This window comes from Tauraco erythrolophus, chromosome 9, assembly GCF_009769465.1.
Source record: "Tauraco erythrolophus isolate bTauEry1 chromosome 9, bTauEry1.pri, whole genome shotgun sequence".
NCBI classification, from domain to species: domain Eukaryota; kingdom Metazoa; phylum Chordata; class Aves; order Musophagiformes; family Musophagidae; genus Tauraco; species Tauraco erythrolophus.
In genome coordinates this window covers 29260536-29285128 of record NC_141473.1, presented here as the reverse complement: position 1 = coordinate 29285128, position 24593 = coordinate 29260536, and the positions used below count along the sequence as shown (strand labels likewise).

At 39.3% G+C, this 24593-nt stretch overlaps 1 protein-coding gene across 1 annotated transcript; it reads left to right on the top strand.

The window, feature by feature from the left end:
* Positions 1–196: 196 nt before the first annotated feature.
* LOC104376435 (rap1 GTPase-GDP dissociation stimulator 1-like) lies at positions 197–20046 on the top strand. The gene is made up of 10 exons (XM_086616581.1): positions 197–322; positions 2495–2623; positions 3878–4003; positions 4638–4781; positions 8739–8873; positions 11919–12044; positions 16347–16486; positions 17361–17487; positions 18546–18674; positions 19912–20046. Exons 1-10 carry the CDS (start codon positions 202–204, stop codon positions 20043–20045), a joined length of 1311 nt encoding a protein of 436 aa, XP_086472707.1. The 5' UTR covers positions 197–201; the 3' UTR covers position 20046.
* Positions 20047–24593: the final 4547 nt, after the last annotated feature.

Sequence of the window (24593 nt, the reverse complement as noted above, 5' to 3'; positions counted from 1 at the left end):
GCCCAGGTGCTTTCAGAGATAGCTAAGAATGGTATGTTGTACTGAAGTGTTACTACGAGGCATGTTACAGCACATTAGCTGTATGCTTCTACTCTTGAGTTTTGTTTCACAGCTACCAGCTATTGGTCTTGCAGTTGTAATTGTTTTATTTCAACATGGCAAAAAACTCACAAGCCTATCTCCTTTACTTCCATAGAGGAAATGAAGAAACCATGTATTGAAGCAGATTTGGTTCTAACTTTGATACCTTTGCTGGAGAGCACAGACCAAGAAATGTTGCTTCATGCTGGGAGGGCTATTGGCCGTATCTGTTATGACAATCGTAAGTATCAAGAGAATCCTATTTTCCCTAGCTGTTAAGGCATTATGTTATAAGGCATTGTAACCTGTAACTCAATATTTTTCTTTTTAATGAGACTTTAGCACACAATGCACTTCAGCCTCCAGTTAGATGCATACAATTCACACAGCTCACAGACACCAGGCTGAATGCATCCCAAACACCTCCTAAACTCTGGGTTTCTCCCTGCATTTTTGACTGCAAGGTGACATATCTTTGTTAGAACTGCTCTGCAACTAAAAGAGTAGCAGAGCTTCATACGTATCTTAATTTTGTAGAACTGCCTTGGGCCCAAATACTGAATGGTTTTGTCTTCTTCCAAAGTAATAACAGTGTCTATAAAGCAAACCACTTATTTAAAAAGTGTGTCAGAAAAAAAAAAACATACTCTAAAAAATAAGCGGGGAATAGTCTTCTCTGAGGACCACTTCTTGCATGTAGGAGATCTCTGTGCTCCAGATTTTTCCATAAAGACAGTATGCTAGCTTGCCTGCTGGTCCCATGAAGTAAACCCTTTTCATTTACTTGCCCCAACAGTTTAAGATTTTTCTTTTACCTTTACCAAAAATATTTATTGCCTACTGAAGGTAATACAGAACTCTTCACCCACTATCTTCTATCCCTTTCCCTCAGCCCTCAACCCACCTCCTCTTATCTTTCCAGCGTGGATCTGTGTAGCTTTATCTAGAAAGCTATGGGTTTGCCTCCCTGCACTGTTCCTATGAAATCCAAGCATGATAGATACCAGGTATGGATTCTATCAGTCCCCTGAAAATTAGATGTATTTGCCAAGAAATGCCACATAATAGTTAAAAAAACTTCTCCACACGATTACATGCAAAGCTCATGCAACTATCATACACCAGCATTACTACAGCATATGGCCATTCTGCAAACCCGCTTCACTTCTGCCAGAGCAGAGGCCCAGTATAGATTTGACAAAACGACTGTGTAAGATACACGCTTGAATAATTTCTGCTACTAACACAGCAACAAATACATCAGAGAAAAATTAACTTTATCGATTTCCTGATTGAATTACATTTGTATATGCCACAATAGCACCCAGACACTTTCTATTGTCTGTCATACATGCTGTCATCCAAGCTGCAGTCTAGCTCTTAGCAAGACACTGTTGCAAAAGCAGTATCATTATACTGTTAAGCAACCATCACTTGTATTTCATAATTCTTGGCACTCTCAAATTAATTTTAAATATTAGGCTTTCATTCATTACAAGACAAACCAAAAAAGAAAGAAAACAGTTACCAGTGTTTTCCTCAGCAATTCTGCATGTGAATATAAACAACTGTAGTTAGTATACTAGAACCAGGACCAAATTAATTTTTACTTACCGTACTTTATTGACTTCCCCTAAGTCACATGAATTTACACCTCCTTGAGAACCTTACAAAGCCTATAAAAATTCCAAAGACACCTTGAATTCAAGCACTCCAAGACTCCCTACATGCTGAGTAACTAACATTGAAAAAACTGGAAGAGAATCATTCCTCTGGCTGAACTTTAAAGCAGTCTGTCTCTCAGTGGTATCTTGTAGTGTCCCAGGTATTGGTAAAGTGCCTTGTTTTACAAATACTTTTTTTTTTAAGAAACAAAAAAGAATCATTATTCTTACATGCAAAAAGCAGATATACAGACATTTGCTATGTGAGTCAGAACACTGTTGATCCCTGAAAGCAGAGTCGTCACTAGACTATGCTTTATCTTGGGTTTCCAGTCCCTTCTGTCTCCCTGCCCTTCAGAACAAAAGAAGCCATAGGATAATAAGGCTCAGATTCCCCTTCCCTGAGAGAAAAAACCCATCCATTTCTCACTTAATTTTCAGATACATACCAAGAGATCAGTCTATCAGAACTCACTTTAGAAGCTGCACTAGGAGTAGAGATGCTCATGCAATTGCCCTTAGATATTTTTTCAGTGGCTTAATTCCTCAAGTCAAAGTAGGACTAGAAGGTTTAGCAAAACCCTGGCCCGACAAACACATGCATTAGTCTGAAGCCACAGCATGAAAATTGTACAAATTCTATGTGAAAAAGAACCAGATTATTTTGCTGCAAAGCATCTCAGTTGGACCCTTTTTACTGATTCAATTGGTCTCTATTCACCTTTAACTTCTATGCTTACTATTATCAGGGGATCTTCAGGAAGAGCTGGTGAAGGTAGGAGTAATCACATCACTAGTACGAATATTAACGGATTATGCAGAGAGCGAACCACTTGTCCATGTTGATCTATTGGCCTTATGCAATCTTGCAGATCTTGGTAAGTAAATGTTTTTGTATATTGGAGCAAAATATCATCTTTGCACTATCACTGCCTTTCCTTATACATGCAGAAAGGCTACAGGTTTGTGGGGGGTTGTTTCTGGTTTAGTTTTTTTGTGGGGGTTTGTTTTTTTGGGGTTATTGGGGGGGTGTCTTTTTTTGGTGGTGGTTTGTTTTTTTGGGGGGGATTTTTTTTTGTTGTTATTGTGGCTGGTTTTGTTTTGGGGTTTGTTTTTTTTTAAACTGATACCTAATCATGGACTGGTCAGAGTATCTGTATTGAAGAAATAATGAAGAAATAACTGCTCTTTCCTGGAGTACCAGCCATTACTGGTACTATATTAAAACAATTAAGATTAATAGACAGCTTTTGACTCAGAAAAAAAGCATAGAGGGTATAACTTCATGTGGTAAACTGTCAGTTTCAGCTACTTCAGATATGGTACATTAAATACTCATTTATTAAAAATGTATTATCTATTTAATAATTTTTATATACCTTAATGAAACATTCCCTTTTTGTTTACACAATTTTCAAATGAAAGGCATCCCCACTGATTTAAAATACAACTGCCCCACTTTACACAAGTTGAAAGTAGTGACGGAAGAAAGATCAAGCAGAAAAATATTACCACAGTTGGTATACAGTTGACTACAATTGGATCTACTGCTTCCTGTATTTAGTGGGAGAGGCAGGGAAGGGGGTGTGGTATCACACTGTCACACCATACTCTAGTGAGGTTTGTCCTTTATAGATCTCGTATTACTCAATACCGTATTCCATTCAAATATGTTTTATGTAAGCAGAAAACTTTAAAAAAAACCCTCATCTTTGTTAACATACATCATGTCAATGTTTAGGATCCCAGCAAGACTAGAACCATCTAATTAAGGCAGAAAATATACTACTACAGCAAACTGGCATGTTCCAATTTGCTATATTAAATAACTGTACTACAGAAGCATTTATAAGAGTCAGGGGAATTAAGCCAGGATTAGTTGGACAGCTATTATAAGGTCATAGCTACAGGAATTACACAAAAATAGCGTTAAAGAAAGAAGAGGGGGAAGAAGAGATCGAGTAGAGTTTTACTGTCTCAGTGGTGTCCAAAGGGACAGAAGCATCTATAAAAAAAGGAAAAGCATTCAAAAACACAGTAATGTCTCATCACTTCAGATTATAAGGAGATATGCTTTTAACATTTAATCAGATAAAGAAACAGTCAAAATCCTGACTTTATCATATGAACAGATACAGCCAAGGAAGCTCTAAGCAAGACACAGGTTGCTGAACAGATGGTGAAACAACTGAGAAGAGCAGAGAACCATGAGAGGTTAGAAATTGTCTTTGAGGTCCTGCAAGCACTTGCAGAAAATGGTAAGGTTCCTTTGCAACTTGGGGAATAAGGGGAGACAGTGTACTGCTACTTAGCTTAAGCTCTGGGTTCTAAGTTTGCCATGGAATCCTACTAATGGAACCAGCAATCCCTTCAGTGGAAATAAGCCACAAGAACATATGAAATCCTGGCCTGAGCAAGACTTTGAAGTTTAATAGGTGAGGAAACAAAGAAACAAGGGAGAGTAGCGTTTTGCTCCATTTCAGTGGATCCATAAAAGACAGCAGATTCAAACTCATATTCTGCATGGTATGTAACAGGAAAGCAGACTAGACAGACTTTTTTTTTAAAAAAAAAGGCAACCAAGTACAATAGAAGATGTCTACTCTAAGCAGTGGTGTAACAAGCACCAACAGGAATCCACTAAAAATATCTAGATACTTGATACAGATTTTAAACAAAATCTCAAGACTGGTAATACAAGAAACATCAAAGATGAATGCAGAAGCTTTGCTCATTCTGCCTTGCAACAGAATGTTTGTTACAAACTAAATCAATACAGTGATTGCACCTGAGAAAAAGATTGCTAAAGTTCAAGGATTTAGCTTCCTAGTTTGAAAAACTTCAACAAAAACCCAAGAAGCTTTTAGTGTGCTTTTACTGTGATCTCTACAGATGCTCTGAAAGTGCAGTTGGTGGAGGCAGGTGTGCAAGAGGTGCTGTCCGAGATCCTGCTGAGGCTCCAGGGTAGTTCACAAGCTGAAGATACATGCATTGTGAAGGCTGCATCAGATCTCATTGTCTCTCTGCTTCTTGGAGGTAAAAAATGGAATACTGACAGTCCGGATACATAAAGAAACAACATCAAGTTGTCATCTGCTCTGTTGCTTTCATTTCCTTAACAGGGATACATCTGCGACCTCTTTCATAATCCTTAGGTGAATTCTTCTCAGACACCACAGTTTTTCGCTTTTTATAGGAGCCTAGTGCTCACCTTGCCACGCTTCCCTTCAAGCATACACATATGTTGCCTCAAGTCATCCAATACCACTGTCACTGCTCCTGTGCAGAACACAAACACGAGCACAAGAACTTCAGGCCATTGTAGCTGTACCTGGGGTTGTCAGTTCACACCCTGCTTCTCTAAGTTTACTTTCAAAGATGGTTTAAGAGCCAGTTTTAAATTTAAAGCTAATCATCAGATTAAGTTCACAACATGGTATTGAACTACTCATGTTTCCTCATTCAATATTCCAAATCTGTGTGCATATTTTGAACATTCGGATTAACAAATGAGATGTAGGAACTTTCCTGTAATGTAAATTCTGCGTCTATCTGCTAGGAAGAGATTACATACACTGCTGACCTAGATTTTTCACTAAGTCTTTAAGCTGATTTCAGGAAAAACACAAAAAGGCTAAACACTTAACAGCAACTTAGTTTAGGTGGTCCTGCTATGTTGTATTTTGAGCAACATAGACTAAAGAAAAAAAAAATCAAGAAATGGACACTTATACTGCATCCCACCATCCCCAATCCCAAAGCAACCAACAATTCAAAGGTCTAAAATTATTCGCTATAACAACAATCTTTAAGTCATCATTGATTCGAATCTCCCCTAAGACAGACAGAACAGTTTACTTCAGGGCTAACTATAAACAGACGTGAATGTTCTCTTTATTTATCATGCCACAGACAAGTACACGCAGAAGTTTTTTGCTAAGGGATGTGGCATCTCCCAGAACATTGGTACTTGCATCACATCCAAATATATGCAGCTGCAGAGACAGGAGCAACGGCTGTTGCTAATTTTACCAAAAATGGTACGGTCGGTTATTCTCTACCCTTCAAAGACGGAAAGTCACTGCTTGTGAGCAGAGAGGAAAGCAGCACTGTGAGATTTCATTGCTCCCTGGCTCTGCAACAGTAACACTTGCTTTTCTGCAGACTCGAGACTTGCATATCTTCAAGTTACAGTGCTAACAATATTGAAGTAGATTAAAGGATACAACCATGAAAAATGAGGGGGTCAAGTGTGCAAGCTTTGCTTTTTTTTTTTTTTTCCTTAAATCTCACATTATTAGGAGGGGAAACTCTGGAAATGTTTCATGGCAAATATATTTGCCCGAAATATAAAAAAAAACATACAGTTAACTGATATTTTAGGTTTTAAATCTCTTCTAGGAAGGGAGGGTTAATCAGACACATCAGGGGAAAAAAAAAAATCTCCAGATAAGCCATTTTATCTTTCACACTTTCCTATTATAGAAAGCAATAAGCCTTAATACTATGAAGAGAGAAACATAGAGAGACTTATAAACAGACTCCTTGGAAAGCAGGCTGTGCTGAATCAGTCAGCAGAAGATACTCCACCACGTTTTCTGTCCTTTCTCATTGACAGCAACTGTACTGGGTTCAAACTCAATTAACAAAAAGGAGTACTTTTCAACATTGCTCAACTTTCTGCATTATTTATGTGCTTAATTATCAGATTTCCTCACATCTGCCTGAATGTTTAAGCAAGTCAGTCTCAACTGTTTTTTTGTTAGGGTATGGTGTTGTGGGTTTTTTTGTTTTGTTTTTTAAAGCAAGCTATCATACACACATCTCTCCCCCTCCCCCCTCACATCCGTTCTAGACTCCCTTTCTTCCTTATCTTATACCTTGCTCTGAATCAGCCATTGTGCATCGCAGCTCTACAAAGGCCACAAAAATGCCCTTGGTGCCTTTAAACAGCCTATCTTCAATTTATTCAGCTGAATGGCTGGCTTTGTCACTCCCTCTTCTCCCTTCGTGTCCCCCACAACCCCATTACATGTTTCATGTGGAAAAACTGAATAATCCCTTTCAGGCCCCAGTATGTGCCACTGATGTATGCACAGGCTTTAATCTAAGAGGAAAAAAATCCTATGGAAATCTGATCTCAACATCAAATGACTTCTGAGGCAGTGAAAAGATGACAGACAGCTTTTGCAGCTATGAAAGTGGCTGTTCCTATCTGACTTTAACTACAAGCCATTAAATTGAAGGCTCTGCTGCTATCCAAGCAAAAATCCATAGAAGAGAGAACCGATTTGGAGCTCTGTGACAATCAAAGCAAGACAACCACTAATGGGTTCTGCCTATTCACACTTTACTACAAGAGAAAAAATGCTCTGCCATTCTTTGGTTTGAAAGGTGGGGGAAGGAGAGAAATTAAGTTCAATCAAGGTTACTCTATATGAAGATCAAAGAATTTTGCCTGTAGAATTTTGTCAGACCAAAAGAGATGGTCTGTTCCTAGAGAATCTATTCCTAAAGACGACTGGGCAATTTTCCTTATTCCCTGATCTCCAAAGATTGGGATGAGGCAAGAGAACATTTGAAGAATCACAAGCAAAAACATCGGCTTTAGGGAATGTATGCATAAACTGGTATCAAAAGATTTTTGCATGAGTAGGATTCAAACTATTTCACAGACTGACAGTTCTCTTATGAAAATATCCACTAACACCTTATAAGCATTTGATGAATTCTTATTTAACATATGTAGTAATATAGGGGTAAAAACATGCTACCAACTGAAATACTAAGAGATTAAAGTAGTAGTAGGCATTGGTTCAAAAGACACCATGGAGGAAGTTCTGCTACTTTGAGGTGGAAATAACATTCAAACCAGCAAAGGTGCTAAAATTACTTAAGCCATTTTTAAGTAGTATCCACACAAAAATTAGAAGTCTGTACATCTTAGGCATGCACTTAGTACCATGAGAAGCACCTAAAGCTACTTTTGGCCAGATTCTTTATTTGCATGAAGCCTGTATAGTTCCATGGACAATTATTTACCTCAGGTGAAGATATGGTTTCCTATATAGCATTCACGCTGCTTTGCCACGTTTTAACAAACAGCATTCACATGGTAACAGCACAGCAATAAGGAAATGTTGAGTGGTATTAGGAATATGCTTCTCCTGAGGTATAATAAACTGCATAAAATGAAACAAACAAAAAAAATATTTGCCAAATATCTTCAAAACACTTCCTTCAGGAAGGATGCAGACCATAAAATGTAGAGTTTCCTTTTGCTCTTTAGGAAAAAACTTCCTCATTTCCTACCAAGGTGAGCTAAGTAGCTTCTGATAACAAAAGGGCTGTCACCTCTACAGACCAAGTTCTCCCAGAGAGAGGGATACGTACAGACACGCACTGGCAAAAAGTACTGCAAAGCATGTACTGGGCAAAATAGTAATTCTTTGGAACGTACAGATCTGCTTTTTCATCAGCATTAAACAGATGAGAATTCTATAGGACAACATTTTCCTAGCTTCAAATGAGTAGCTATACTTATTTCAGAAAGCAGGTTTCTAAAAATAGGTAAGAAAAGCCTAGGCCTGATTATTTCAATGATTAGTTAATGACCATTTGACTGAATATAGGAGTAACAGCAGTACAAAACTAGTAATCAGACTCATCATTGCTGGATAAGACCTCTGGTCTTACAATAGTCTCTTAAACCAATAGAATAGCAAAATTGGAGTATTAAAGCTATCCTGCTGAGAAATGGAAAATGCCACCAATATTCCACCACACACATATTGGAATATAAAGCAATATTGAGGAAGAAATTGAACGGAGAACACACAGTTTTGAATTTGACAGTGACTAGAAAGTTCTCTCAAGCTAAGCCTTACTAGAGGGTCAAGGCAAAGACTCCCTGAACTCTCAATCTGCACAACTAATTTCTATCATTGTGTTTCTTATCTCTCTCACCTGCTTGGTTTTCGCCTCTTTCTTCAGATGGCAACTGTGTACGAATGATACAGCTAGGAGTCATACATCAGCTTCTGGATCTCTTGGAGAAACACGTAGAGAGTGAGGACATATCTGTTCAACACGCTGCACTCAGTGCACTTCGAAACCTTGCTATACCAGGTACAGAGTTTGAAGGCAATTAACTTACTGTGATTCTTTGTAAACATAGGTCATTTAATGGAGATCTGTGCAGCTCTGTCCAAGTCACCAATTCCAGTCTCTTGTATTTTGAGGGGCAATTGACCTTTTTCCCCCTGCAGAGACATATATTTGAATAACTCATCAGGATTTCTCATCTACATAAAGGGTCAAAATATAACAAAGTGTGATCTCATTGCCAGCTACTGAAATGGTCTCATATTAACAGCATAGAGCAGTTCAAGACTAAAATGCAGAACAAGGTTTATAGCCTAAAATAGAGTATGGGGTGAAACTATCACATCACTGCTAGCAGGAATTTCATAAATCTGTTCCTCTTCTATAAAGCTAACATTCATTGTAAATTCAGCCTTTGTAAGACACTTAAAAACTACAATACTGAAAAGGGGCATATAAGAAAGATGGGGACAGACTTTTTAGTAGGGTCTGTTGTGATAGGGTAAGGGGCAACTCTTCTAAAGTAAAAGAAGATAGAGTTACATTAAATATAAAGAAGAATTTTTTTTATGAGTGGTGAAACATTGGAATACATTGTCCAGAGAGGTGGTAGATGCCCCATCCCCGGAAACACTTAAGGCCAGGCTGGACAGGGGTCTGAGCAACCTGATCTAGCCGTAGAAGTTCCTGTTTATTGCAGGGGATTTGGACTAGATGACCTTTCAAGGTCCCTTCCAACCCAAAGGATTTTATGATTCTACTTTCATGATCTTTTGTTAGTACACATCAGAAAATTGTGCTGCTTCTCGTCTCAAATTTACTGCTTCCATGGGAAAGTGCAATTCAGGCCAGAAGCGTTTCACTAGAGACTTAACAGTACAGCATCCTGCAACACGGTCCTTACACTGCTATACAGTTCTCCGGAGAAGAGCACAACACCAACACCATTTTCCAAAAATACAAGAACTTGAAGTTGTCTGCCAATTTTTATTATGTAAGCTAGCCAGCATGCTTAGTTTAAGTTTTATACATAATCATTATTTCGAACAAGTGAGAGCCCCATAACATACTAGTTGCTACTTTGCCTCCACTACTTCTTTTTAAAGCCTGATACACCCTCATTTCTCCTTGCAGGTAGCTCTCTTCAGAACTCCACTTATTTCTTTCAACTTATTTTTGATATGCTCTCAAGTGATTTATTTAGTTTGGCTTATAGTAATATCACACTCTCTGGATCATGCTAGCCAGACACGTCTGTCTGTTCAGTATTTTAACAAACATATTTCACACTCTAAGTCTCTCATTGCTTCTATGTATATTTTATTTCTCTGTGAAGAGATTTTTCTACCACCATTCAGATCAGCAGATAGGGGCGTGTGCAAATTGCTTTTTGGTGCTAATAGAGTATGCAGTATTTTGACCACACACGCCAGCTATCTTACATCAGTTAAAACTTAACACAGAGCTATTCAAAGATAATCACAGAAGCATGAAAAAAAAAAATCAGAAATATATCCAGCTGAAATTAAGGAGAAATTTAGTAGGTGAAATATAATCATATTTATTAGAATGAAAAGGTAGATTTTTTCGTTTTTTTTTTCCTCCTGCAATATGTACAATAAGATTTAATGATTACAAGTAGCAAAGATGCCAATTAATATCATTTGAAAGATAGCAAATTTGATGTAGCTTCCCTTTACAACAAGCAGAGATGATGGCGCTCCTTGGGAGTTCCTTCACAAAGCAATGAATACGGCTGATCTTGAAAAGATTATAGGATCTAAAACTCCAGAAAAAATGTGGTGGCAACCTACAATTTCACCCCTAGGTCACTGTCTGCTACACATAGTACCAGTAGATTTTAATGGTTTTTTACAGCTGTACTTTAAAAGGCTCAACTCTGAAATATAAAATATCAACGTATCAATACAAAGTCTATTTTCATTATCTGTTCTGTTCAAGTCTGTTACAAACCATTTTGGATCTTCCCAAGTGTGGGCAATGCATAGTACTTAAAATGCTATTTCTGCACTGTGCTTTTCCTCATCAGTTCATAAAAATATCAGAATACAGAAGCTGTAAGACATTTCTTCAAAATAATATATTACTTCCAGAAATACACTAACTCTATCGCTTTCAACAATATAGTCTGCTACCTGGGTTGGGGGCAGGGGGGGAAGACTGAGTGCAAATCCAAATAAATCGTAAAATAAAAGTGAATTAAATATGAGTCAACAGAGAACAGGTGCTTACAAAAAAAAAATTGAAAGTGTCATTATGCTCTAGTGAACGGAGTCAGTCTGTGCCACTGAAGAGCAAGGACATCCAGAGCAAGTTACTTAGCATCTCCTTCTCAGTTTGCCCAGTAGAAGGAAGAAAGGATAGAACAGTTATCTCCCTAAATTCACTGCCCTGTCATTCCCTCATCCCTCAAAAAAAGGCATGCAGGATGGTAAAATTACTCTGGAAGCAGCTTTTGGTAGCACAGTCAAGCATCATTAGGACTCTTTCCAGACAGGCTTCTGATTATTAACCAGGGATTACTGCACTAACAGCTGAAGCAAAGACACAAGAATTAGAAGAGGAAAGCACAGAAACAAAGGTATGAACCACAGGGGATCAGTGAGCTCAAACACAAAAAGAAAACTCATTTTCAATAAATATGGCCATGTAAATCACTTCTGCCACCCAATTCAGTTAAGATAAGCATAGGAAAGGCTTGCTCATGTGAATGGGCAAGTGGATGGATTATCAACTACAACTAGAAAAAGGAAGAGAAACAATAATGCTGTGTCTATCCTCTTACGTACTTCATACAGGGCAGAGCTGAAATAAAAAACTAACCAAAATATCATTAACAGGAATTCCTAGGAAGTTTTCAGCTCAAAATCGAAGCCTAAACAGTCAGGTAGTCCCAGCTTCATTTCTGAGCACTCTAACAAGTTGGACCTTTTGCTAAGAGTGTAACAGAGCATAAAATTTAGAACAAGTTATGTTATATCTGTATTTTTCAGATGCTTGTGTAGTTACTGAGCTTCACATCAATGTCTCCTTTTTCCCATTTTCTAGTTGTTAACAAGATTCAAGTGCTGGAGGAAGGTGTGGCAGAACGGATTCAGGCTCTTCTAAGGTCAGAGATGCCTCCCGTGCAGTTTAAACTTCTTGGAACACTACGGATGTTAGCAGATGGTCAAGGTAAGGGAACTGCTAATGTTTACTGATGTCAACTGTATGCCGCCCTCCTCCTCCCCTCCCCCTGTAATACAAAGGATGTGCAAGGAGACTATAGGCTAAGCATCCTGCTAACCTAATTCCACTCCCTCTGGAGAGTTTCCAACAGAGAGGATTGCCAGAGGCTACAAGCCTCCTCTACTGACCTAGTCAGCCTCAGACATAGCTGAGAAACAAATCAAATGGAAGAATCTGTAGTAGTCAGTGAGAAGCAGCAAACCTGAAAGGAAGATGTTTTCCACCAGAGACATACCAGCAAGGCACAAGTATGATGGAAGAGAGTCAGGGTAAGGATTTACAATGCCAAATCACAGGAAAGCAAACCAATAGAAGAATTGGAGAACATAAAAGGATCAAAGGGAGCTGGGTGGAGAGAGACAGGAGAAATGAGTTTCTACCAGTCACGCAGTCTCTCTATACACATGTTGCCACATTTATCCTGCTGGTGGCTCAAATGTTGAATTTACTTTGCATGTTGAAATATGGGAATATCTACTTGCACTTCATTAGCTTTTACAGAGGTGGAGATGCAAAGGCAACAATACTCACTCAGTGCATATAGTTGCACTTTGAGAAATATGTACGGTGTCAGAATTATGTTAAGATCTACTACAATATCTTAATTTATCCTTAGACTTATCTAGCTTCTTACCAGAGCATAACCCAAGTCTTGTGCGGTTTTGGGTTGTGTTTTTTTTTGTTAGGAAGTGTTCTAATTCTTTTGCAACACCAGAGCAGCTGCTCTAGAACACTTCTCAGTATAGACCACCTTGATGTGCAGGAATAGCAAGAAAAAGTCAAAAACAGAATCAGAAAAGTTACGACCATTTTGCAACGGGAACTGACAGCTAGTACGGAACAATTACAATCAAATTCCTTAGTTATACGGAAGGGGAAAAAAATCTCACTCTTACATTCCGTGCTGCACTGATATAAACCACTACAGGCACCACTTTGATACGGCAGCTACTTGCATCCTTTTTCAAATGAATATGCATGATATTAAATGTAGGTCTAGCTCTCATATTAATTCGCACTGATTCTAGTCCAGTAAAAAGCTACTTTCACTTATATTTCACCATGGTAGGAAATGGACATTGCAAGATACACAGAAACTTATCTTCTTCTCAGGCTTTGAAGGAAGTAATTAACACGGCATTTCTCCAAAGTTAATCTTAATTGTGAGAGCAGAGACCATTTAGCTTTTAAAATAGAGACATCACAACACAGATCTAAATTCCGAAACACTAATTTATCTTTTTTTTTTCTTCAAAGATGTTTTACCAGCCTTAGTATGAACTGTGAATTTGGCACAAAGTGCTATAATTTCTCAATCTGAAACAATACAGATATCGAAGTGTAGAGTAGAAAAAAGATGTAGATGATTATTCAATGTTTACCCATTCCTGCCGACGATTACACAATTCTCCCACCTTTAATTACCTTCTATTCTGTTTACCCATGAGCTAACATTGCCCTTAATTAACTCAGCCTGAAACTCTTACGAATACACATCTACTAAGAAGTCCACACTAAATTACTTAATTGCATTATCTAGTATAAATTCATTACTCTGCCAATCACTGGGCATGCTGAGGCCTGCAGACTAGAAGAGGTAAGTTTAACCACAGAAAAAACACCCTGAAGTCAGTGTCAGCTTTATTACACTAAAAAGACGATAACTTTAACTCCTGTTTTTTCCACTGTTTTGCTTCAGAGGAGCAGAAGAATTTGTGTACTTCAACAGCCAAAGGACTTTCAGCTCAAATGGAAGTTCAATCATACATACAATTTATTCAAATTTAGCGTTTTGTAAGTTAAAAGGTCCCCCTGTTCCTGTTAAGAATAACTAATTGGGCTTTATCTCAAAGAGCTTGATAGCTGGTAGACATCAGGAAGTCCCTGTCAGACTGAGTCAAGATGCCTCCTTTGAGCAAACCTCTTAGACTGGTTCCATTCACCAGCCTCCTACCTCTTTCAGCTTTCTGTAAACTGGATTACCATGATCTCCTCAGACTAACTTGTCACATCCGACCTAGAAACAAAAGCCTTTCTGTTAAAGGAGATAATATGCAGGTGGATGTGCCACAATAAGTAACTCATCTCAAAACAAACATGTTCAACTAGGCTAGAAGCTCCCAGATTCCTTGTGGGATTTTGATCAACGGATTGCTCCATAGTGTGCTGGACAAATAAAAAAGGCAAGTGTCCATCCTTTCTCATCTCCCTCCCCAAAATAGAAAGAGAATAGGTTGACTTACAGTTTCTGCAAAATATCCAGAGTAATCATGTGGTTAATTGACATTGACCTTCTAGTGCACACTCTATTTGACCCTTTCCAGAATATCTCAAAACAAATGCAACACACAGAAAGGGACAGGTAAAGAAACAGGAGTAGAGTGATGCCCCTATCAGCCAAATTTATCCTTTCTGTTCTGGATGTTAAGGTTGGTTCTTCCTTAAGTCTTTGCTTCAGCAAAGCTCCAGGAAACAAACTTCCCAGTATCTTAAAACCATGCACACTCTCCCCACATTTTTCCCTTTCTGAATTTGCTTCCAAAGGAGCAGGGATCTTCCCCGTTACCTTCTTTCAGGCCTGGAACTATTTTAAAAGACTGGAAAAGCAGAAAAAGATTGGAAAAACCTCACAGACCCTTTACAGCCCTTCTTAGGTAACGTACACTTCCCATGGAGGCTTTAACCACATCTTTCCTTCTTCAGAGCACGCATTTCGTGCTCATCTGCTCTGATCCTCGAGCATCAACAGGCAGGGGGCAGGTATGGGACAGGACTCAAGATGACCAAAACGTAGTCAACAAGAAAACCTCTTAATTACAAATAACTACATGAGACTCCCAAATTTGAATTAAATCTTATAATCACAGTCTATTTTTGCAAATAGAATAATTCTACATCAAAAGTGAGTATCTGTCCTGTGACTACTCTTGCCTCTCAGCTGTCATATCTGGTACCCAGCTGGAGGTGCTGTGCATTTATATCCTCAGTTCATGACCAACTGGAACACATAGAAACAGCAGTTTGGCAGTTTACAAAACAGCTCTTTTGTGCTCAAAGCCAAATGGGTGAGCACTCAATTCCTACAAAAAGGCAGCTTAAGTCATGCATATTTCTACTTTCTTATCTTTCTCCTGGTACCCTTCACTTTGAAGAGAATTCCAGTTGAACCAAGAGGTAGAATTTCAAAGTCTTAAGTACTGAACAGAATCAACTAACTGAAATTACTGAAGCAGTATTTACCAGGATGTTCTCAGGGCTGAACCTCTGCTTAACATATTTGGTTAAAATACAGCATTTCACAGCCCTCAGTGCCATTATATCTGCATTTTTCCTTTGCTTGGGAAATTACTTTCCGCCAGTTAGTCACTTTTGATTCACGGCACTTTAAAGATGAGTCTTACTGCAGTTTAATAACTCATATGGAACCATGTGTTAGACTGATGTAACATTGAGAGAGCATGAGTAAAGTTCCTTTTGCTGCTGAACTTCTAAGAGCTTTGGGAGTAGTCTCCCTTAGCGGCAACAAGCCTTAAACCACAGTATAACATTAGAGTTCCACTTAGGAAAAATTACTAGCGAGTGTTTTTCCAAACGTCAACCATACAGATTAATGCTTCTAGCAAGTCTTGAGATAAAGCTCCTGAAACACAGGGGATGGAAAATTAAAACGCTTCTCCAAACTCTGGGGGAAGTTTTGATAATGTGTAATACACAGTTCAACACGCACTCTTAAGACCTGAAACATGTAATTACAGACATGCTGCAATTCTGTATCAAGACTTGGCTTCCCACATGCAACCTACAATAATTATCACCATTACTGGAGCACTGAAACAGCAAGAACACTGAAGAGCCCATGATTACATCTGTGCAGGGCTCAAAGTGCACATGCAAGAAACCAAACAGCAAAGGGACACTCCTCATGAAGATTTCAGTATAGCAACAGAATATTTGCTTTCAAAGATATGAAGCTGCTCATTTTAAGCCCTGCTGCAGCAGCCTCTTAAAAAGGATAGGTCTATCGGAACAGCTTACTTTGTTCTTTACCTCCAAGAACTGCCCTAACACAACTGGCATTCCTCAGGTAAAGATTTCAAAGTTCCCTTAGAAGCCTAATGCTTTAGTTACAGTTCTTAAAGGATACTGAGCTCAAGCCTGTGGTCCTGGCTACTTCTACATTCAGATTTCTGTGACAGAAAGGCGGAGAATCTGATTTTGAATGTCTCCTGATGATGCTTTTCTCCTCAGCTGATGCGGCTGAAATCCTGGGCCAAGACCCCATGCTGCTGAACAGACTGGTGCAGTGGTGCGACGCTAACGACCACACCAGTGCTTGCGGAGAAGCAAATCGGCTGCTAGCATCAATCTTGCGTCACAACAGGTCCCAAGTATGAGAGCTACTGGTCTGTTATGTTTCTACTTTATACTCATCAAATATTGTGTTAAACAGCACATACAGCTTCATGATTAAAAACATGGAAGTTCACAGTAAAAATGCTTCTAGTCTGCCTCAATGCCAAGAAGGGGGAGGTGAGCAGGAAGGCAGTGCTCTCCATAACCACAGATACTGCACAGAAACAAGCAACATGGTTACTTATTGTCACTTGTCTAATTTTACCCTGCTTGAGTAAGGCTTGACAAACGGTAAGTAGGTAAAGCTATTCTATTTCCATAAATATTAGTTTCAAATTTCAATGCCAAAGATAACCCAAACCTGGCCTGAACGTCAGTCCTCCAGGAGATCCAAAGAGTCCCCTTATCTACCTAGTGATGGATGAATCTGACATGGTATGTATCTGCTGGCATATTAGAAGAGGTTTCTGTTTCTTGTAAATCATGCTATTATACACAGGCATCCCAACCGTTACTTCGAGGTAGTGATTAAAAAAAAAGCAGATATTATCTGCACTGGCTTTGATAAAGTAAAACTAATCTTTGCTAGTTTGAAGGCTTGAAATGAAAAACTGGAATAAGGTCAAACTAAAACTCTTGAGACAGAATAGGTCTATTTTTATCTTATAGATAGCCATATACATAATTGTAAGTATTGATATTGCAAGGAAATTAGACCAGCCCTAGGCAGACATGTATGATCAGTGCAAAAAGAAATGTTATCTCTAGTCTTCAAAAATCAGTTTGCATTGCAGCAGGTAAATAATTTCCACTTATTCAGAGACTGAAGAGTGCAATCTCACTTCTCTCTTCATTGTACTTTATTCATAAGTCAGATTTCCATCTGTGATTTCAACTTTGCTTTAACAGGAAGTGGTCAAAGCCATCCAGGAGGCACAAGGAGTGAAACATCTGGTTTCCATGACAACGAGCAAACATGCTGCCGTGCAGAATGAGGCTCTGAATGCCTTGGCAATAGCATCTGCAATCGATTTAGGTATTTTTCTCCTAAAAGCTTTTAGATGTGCAAGATCCTCAATTATTAAGAAACACTGTCATGCTGTTAATTGCACACAACATAAGAAAAAGCATGGTTTTTGTCGAGATTTAGCTCTTCAGCATGAAACAAAGGAGGTCAGTCATCCAGAAGATCACAAAAGTAACACGCTTCAGGAATTGCCTTTAAATTTTTCTTTACTATAGTAGAGTCAAATGATCAGGTTGTGTGGACAGGCACAATCTGTTGAGCAGCATGGTATGACGCTCAAAACCAACACAAAAAAAAAACAGAGGGAAAGTAAAGGTGAAGATGACTAGAAAAAAGATGAGAAAGTCTAAATTAAGACAATTAAGGACAAATTATGGACTTCAGTGATCAATAAAGACTGTAAGTGGAGGAAATAACCTTCAGAAGACAGACATTTGAATGCAAGAGAGAATAAAGTAGAAGCATAGACAAAAGGGCCTTGTAGAAGCTGCAAATGAAACAACTAAGAAAACTTTAAAGGTTCTAACTACTTTTACTGAGGTAATTTTCAGAGAGATTGAGTATAATTTTTTTCAGATTTTTTCCTATATGACTGAGACCAAAATGGGTCTCCATTTATTACAATAAAGATTGTCAACACAGAAATCTGCCTACATCGCAAGACAAATTGAAAATAGTCAACTTGAAATTTGGAATTTCCTATACCAACAAGACAGTAAAGAGCCCATTTTACTGCTTGGTCCACCATTAAGGCTCTCAAACTCAATTGGGAAACTAAAGTGATTTAATATTTCTAGCACTGATCCTTGCAAATTTTAATCCGTTATGAGGTTATTTTATACAATCTATAGTATACAGGTTCTGCCTTCCAGAATGATGGCAGTAAAGAAACAACTGTACACAAAAAATACAGAAATCTTCCAGTACAGAAAACAGATGCTCAAGGCATGCCTACATAGCCAATTTGAAATTAAGCCTGTCAGGACTTTTTTTTAAAAAAAAGTAAACGTTCACTTTCTAGCTTCTTTTCAGGTAACATTTCAGATATTTGTTTGTTTATTTTTCAGAAACCCTTGAAGAATCTTTTAAGGAATCACAGCTAGTTCAAAGCTTACACAAACTTCTACAAGATGACAATACAAGTCCTGAGGTGAAATATAATTCAATGGGTCTTTTGTGCAGTCTTCTTAATTCAGGTAACTTCATTTTAAGTTGTCTGTGATGAAACAACAGATACTTGTGATGAAAACACAAGTGTTTTTTTGTTACTGAAATGTGCTGCTTGCGATGTTGCAGTGAGCAGTACAAGATATTAAAGAGGTTCATTCTTCATTGATCACCAAAAATCCCAGTCAAGTAGCTTCTTTCTTTATGAAAAGTTGATTAAACCATCAGTTGAATAGAGAAAGAAAGGCTTTATTCCACTGAGTCAGTGGCATAATCAAGTCCTGAAATAGCAAAATTAGAGCCTTGGAACAAAGGCATCGTTGTCAAATTCACTATGCACAACCGTCTGGCAGTCCAGGTCCTGTACATACCACAGAATTTTTGTGTTTGAAGAAATAAAGAGTCTGTATCATCTCCCACAGGCAGGCATACATTTGTTCTGCCTATGCTGTAAGCAAACCAGAAACTGATATAAAGCAGCAATTTTAGCAATGCTGCCTTTGCACAGCAACTTTTAGTAAAACACACGAACAATATGATTTCAGTTTCTCTCACTCCACAGTTAGGGAAGACTTAAAATGCTTTGAGCAAGATAAGACTCAGCCTCCTGGATGCGTGGCACTAACTGAAAACAATCGCCTTGAAACCAGGAGTCCTAAGATCTCATGTCAGCTTCTCACATCTTAATATAAAAATCATGTAAATTGAAAATAATGATTGTGCTCAGGCAAGGATCTGCCACAAGGGGAGCTGCCTTTCAAATCCTGGAGGCACCCTGTATTGGCTGGATATTGCAGCATACTCTTATTTTTTCCCTGTAGCTGCACAGATACTAGAATAGGGGTAAGCATTTGCATCCTTCAGTGTTACTATGGAGTAGTGACACAACAGATGTGATCTTTAAGACTTTTTTCCAGAGGTGTATATACTTAGCATTTTATAGGCTAGCTATAACACCAAGAGTTGACTCTTGCTAATAGGAAAGGCTAACAAAAAGTATACAGGCAAAAAAAAATGCTGGTACTTGTCCTGTGTTACATTCTCAAAGTGCTTTTCTCCTATTCAGTCAGCTCTTGGAGCTCAAACAGATGAAAAATCGTAACCTGCTCAATATTTTCAATGGCCAAAAGGGTATCTGTTGAAACTTATTTAAATTAAAGCAGCTCATTTTAAACAGCAAGTACTCCAAACTTTTATCTTATAACTTATTGGGAGCCACTACGCCATGGCATGTCATTAAATGTCAGCATTTCATCTCCCATTCAGGTGACCTGAGGCAAGAAATAGAAGAGGACAAGATTAAAGAAACCCTCAAACAACTCTGCAGCCACAGCAATGCAAACGTGGTCAAGCAAGCTGCCACAGCATTACAGGTTTTGGAAGGAGAGACATCCCACTAGCCTCCCTTCCTCCCCACAGCAACCCTGCGCTGCTGCTGAGGCAAATGCAGCAAGACGCCAGCTTTGCCAGCCCTACCTTGCAGCTGTCATGCTGCCACATAGGCAACATTACTAAAGCCCAAGTACAACTCCTCTTTTTAAAGCTGTACGTATAAAAAAACCCACTCATTTGCTCATCTATTTGGCTTACATATACTTGCATTGCTGCTGCTCTTCACTGAGCTACTAATACACAGCAGCAGGAACAAGGCCTGCCAAGCAAGTGGTCTCAGAAAACATCACGAGAAGCATCAGGCAACTACCACTTCTGTAATACATTTTTAAGCTGCTGGTTCTGTCAAATCAGGATATCGCTTGCAACTTTTTCTATGTCAATGGGACTTTAAAATCATTACAAAAAATCTCAAGCTTGTATCCTGCAACCTGAAACAATGGGGTTTTAGATTAGAGTTGTAGCTTAAACAATGCAAAGGGCTAACTGGCATCAATTCAACCTCTGCACATTGTTAATCAACCTGTGAGCCCAGCTGTTATTGAATGCATTAAAAGCACCACAAAACTGTACCTTTAAACCAACTGCCCCTTCAATTTCCAATTCTAAAGCTCATCTCTGAGTTTTTACCTGGTAGTGTCACAAGATATATTCCTAAGTATCTGAGGTCATAGTCCTGTCCTAATTTCAGAGTTGCAGCTACTGTAACCTGAGACTCAGTAGAAGCAAAATCTACAAGAAACTGCAGTCAATGTCCATACAGTGCTTGGACAAGATAAAAATTAAAGCTAGTTAGAAATTACAAGTGGGCATGTGTGAAGATTTGGAGGCAGCTGGCATTTTATTAAATTGTCTCTAGTAAGAAAACCAGGGTTTAATTTTCACTAATGAAAAATTGTAGTAAAACAAACGTCTCAACACTTCTACAGAAACCTTCCATATTTAAAAATGGTTACTTGATTAAAAAGGTAGGAACAGGATCTACTGCACAACTTGTTCTTACAGGAACTTTTTGAAGTAGTTGCAAGTATGTTGCACAGTCACATTGCCAAGACCTAGGAGATCAAATTCAAAATCCTGCAGTGGTAGACACTGAAGAGCTAGGAAGCAATGACTTTTTTTAGCCAGCAGTAAAAGTTACTGAGAAAAAAATAGAAAAGTACTGATCTTTAAAAATTTATTATAAAGCAGGGAATATTTAAAAGTCAACAAGGCCTTGTCAAACAACCTGAGTATAATTGGCTTATGTCTGTGAACAAACATTACAACTTTATTCCTGGTCACGGTTTGATGGGGAGAGGGCAGGTTCTGGTGGCAGGAAAGGGGCTTTGCTCCCTGTGACCTCCCGGGTTTTGGAACCGGGTTAGACTTGGTTCTGGCCACCAGATCGGACTGCCATCCCCCTCGGGGTTGAGCCAATCAGCGCCTCTGCAAATTGCCCTATTTAAGTCGGGACAAAGGAACCAGAAAAGGTGCTTTGCCCAGGAGTGAGGAGAGAAGGGAGGAGGGCACTGCCCCCGCTCCCTGGCTCCCGGCCGGGCAGCTGCCTGCGTCGGGCCGGCGCCGCCCACTGAGGATGGCGGTGGCGGAGCCGGCTGGGGAACTCAGGGAGCGCCCCACTCCCGGGGTGCCCACTGGGCTGAGTTCACCTGGAGAGGACTGAGATCTGAGAGAAACAGCCGCATCGACAGCAGGTCAGTGAGGATGGAGCGGGAGGAGGTGTGCCGGAGCTGAGTTTCCCCTGCAGCCAGGGGCGAGATAGCAGGCGGCACCCCTGCAACCAGGACGGCCTTGGTGGAGTAGAGACCCACTCGCAGCCCGTGGAGAGGAGATGCCTGAGCCTGAGGATGGTCGTGTTGGGACACATGACAAGGCAGAGAGGCATCTGGAGTCTGCGTGATGACCCACGCCGGAGCGAGTGGCTACAGCTCCCTAAGTACCCGAGACTGTGGTAAAGCCCACACTGGGGCAATCCGATGGGGAAGGATTGTTTCCTGTGGGTAGGACTCACGCTGGAGAAGTTTGTGGATTTTTCCTCATGAGTAGGGGATCCACTGGAGCAAGGGAAAAGGGTGTAAGGACTCCTCCTCCTTTAAGAGAGAAGAGGCAGCAACAGCATGGGATGAACTGACCTGCACTCCCCCAGTCTCTGTTCCCTGCGCCACTGGGGGAGGAGGTAGAGCCGGGAGGAAAAGGAAAGGGGGAGGGGAGGGGGGGGGAAGGAAGGTGTCCGTTTTAAGATCTGGCTTTGTTTCTTTTTACTCTCTCAAGTAACCAGTTTTGTTTCCCTTTGTCCTTTTAAGTAACCGTTAATAAATTGTTCTACTTTAAGAAAGCCAAGTTGCTTTTGCCTGGGACCATGGTTGGTGGGTGCTCCTCTGTTCTTGTCTCAACCCTCAGTCCTTTTACTATGTTTTTCTCCTCTCCACTTTTCTGGAGTGAGAGACCGGCTGCGTGGAGTTTAGTTGCTGGATCGGCCTAAAACCATGACATTCCTGCAAAAGCTTTCCCACTCACAAAACCCGTTAACACTATTTAGTCTGCTACGTTGGCCACCAAATATCACTTTCACAAGTACTCTTGAGAAAGGAATTTCATAAAACCACTCCAGACAAGTCACGTGGTGAGCAATACACAAGGAGGTTTTGACCACATAGTAGGAGAAAAAAAAAAAAACAACACAAGAACTGAACCACGTGCAGATTCATCTAGCTTAAGATACACAGTGATATGAGCAGCCTACACATTTCCAATGTCAAATGAGAAAGAGCTTCAGACAATCGCAACTTCAGAGTAAGATCTGGGGTTGTGCCTAAACCAGGCACTAGTATGAGATATACCAGGATCTATTACAAGTTCTACATATATATATAAAAACAGCCACATTCAAGCTAAGTCATTCTTAGTCAGAAATGATCCAGTCTTAACATTCTAGAGTATGTAATTCCAGATATTGCATTATTCTAATATAGTCATTATCTATCGGTTAAATGTTTCTCTGATCTTATTGAAACTAAAATCAGGTTTTAATGCATTAAAGAAACACTAAAGTGGTCAAAGCAACAGACACAAACCTATTTCTGCAAGTCTCATCTTCAAACCTAGAAGTTACTTCCCTAGCTTCAGGAACATTGCTCATACATGACAAGCCACAGACTGTGCTAATCACTGGAACAGTAACTGTGAATAATGGTGAAGTGCAAACAGCAGTTTTAACTTAGTTTCACCAAAATATATACATGAACACCAGAAGACCTTTACCATTTCTGTCGTTATCCACGAATTGCAGTTCAGTAGTTAGTCTAAACCTTAGAGAAATACTAACGACTGGAAGCAACAAATCTTAGAAATCAAACTCCAAGAGTACAAAACATTAAATTTTATTTAATCAAATTTAAGGCTTTAGAAAAAAAAAAAAAGTCACTCAGAAAAGCCACCTCAGAAGAAGAGACAGAACCTCTCCTTCCACTGGCTAAACGTTCAACCTGCATGACAACCCACAGGCAGTAGGGGGAAGGAAGAGAAAAGGATGGAATGGGGAGACAAAAACCAAGGCAATTCTACACATAAGCCAACTGCTACATCAACCTCAATGGACTGGAAGTACAAGTCTATCCACATGGCACTGTATGAGAGTCATCAAACTAAAGACCCCTTGGGAAGATATATTCAGGTTTTCAGAAGGCGACTGATGCTCCTTTGGTCACTGATCTTGTTTCAGTCCTTATTTTCATCCTCCTCTTCACATACAAGGAAACTGTGCCGAAATGCAGGTATATTAACAGAAACAAAAGGGCAGTTGCACTGTCAAACATACTGACAAATAAATACATTGCTTCACAGAACTGAATTGTGCTCACTTCTGAGAAATAAAAGTGATCACACTGAAAAATCTACTTCTCAGTCTAGTTATCCAAGTCTGATCTCATATCTAAGATCTTCATTAAAAACCTTGTTTCCATTGTAGCATTCGTGGAGTTGTTCCAAATGCGTCCACTGAAATCTCAACATCAACAATTTATCAAACCTCTCTGAGATCACTGAATTGCTTCTCCTTTGAGACTTTAGAGGTAGGCTCACATCCAAATGCTTTTGCTGAAAAGACTTTTAAACCATAACCTAAATCTTAAGCCATGAAGTCACTGGAGTCCACAGAGAAGGTGGTAAACATAATGAAGTAGAAAGTATTCCCATTCCAATTCTGAAATTACACTAGTCGTGTACCACCAAGGGAGGTGGTAAGACATCTAAGGGTAAATCAGTCTAGAGCTCCAGGGTTTTAAAAGTGATACTGAATAAGCATAGACAAGTTTATCCACAGTGAAAACAAATCACTCCATGCATTTAAAGATCCTCAAATAGGTTGAACTTGCTCTCTTGAATTCAGTTCCAAGTAACTGGAGTGTTGATACAAAGCTGGTGTTAGCATGGTTAAAGCCAATAAGAACAAACTGTGGAGACAACACTTAAATTTTGTTTTGTATACAAAAGTACTTCAAAAAGAAATCAAGTATTCATTTGTCTTCAGGCAACTTGGCAAGATTTGCAGTCACTGG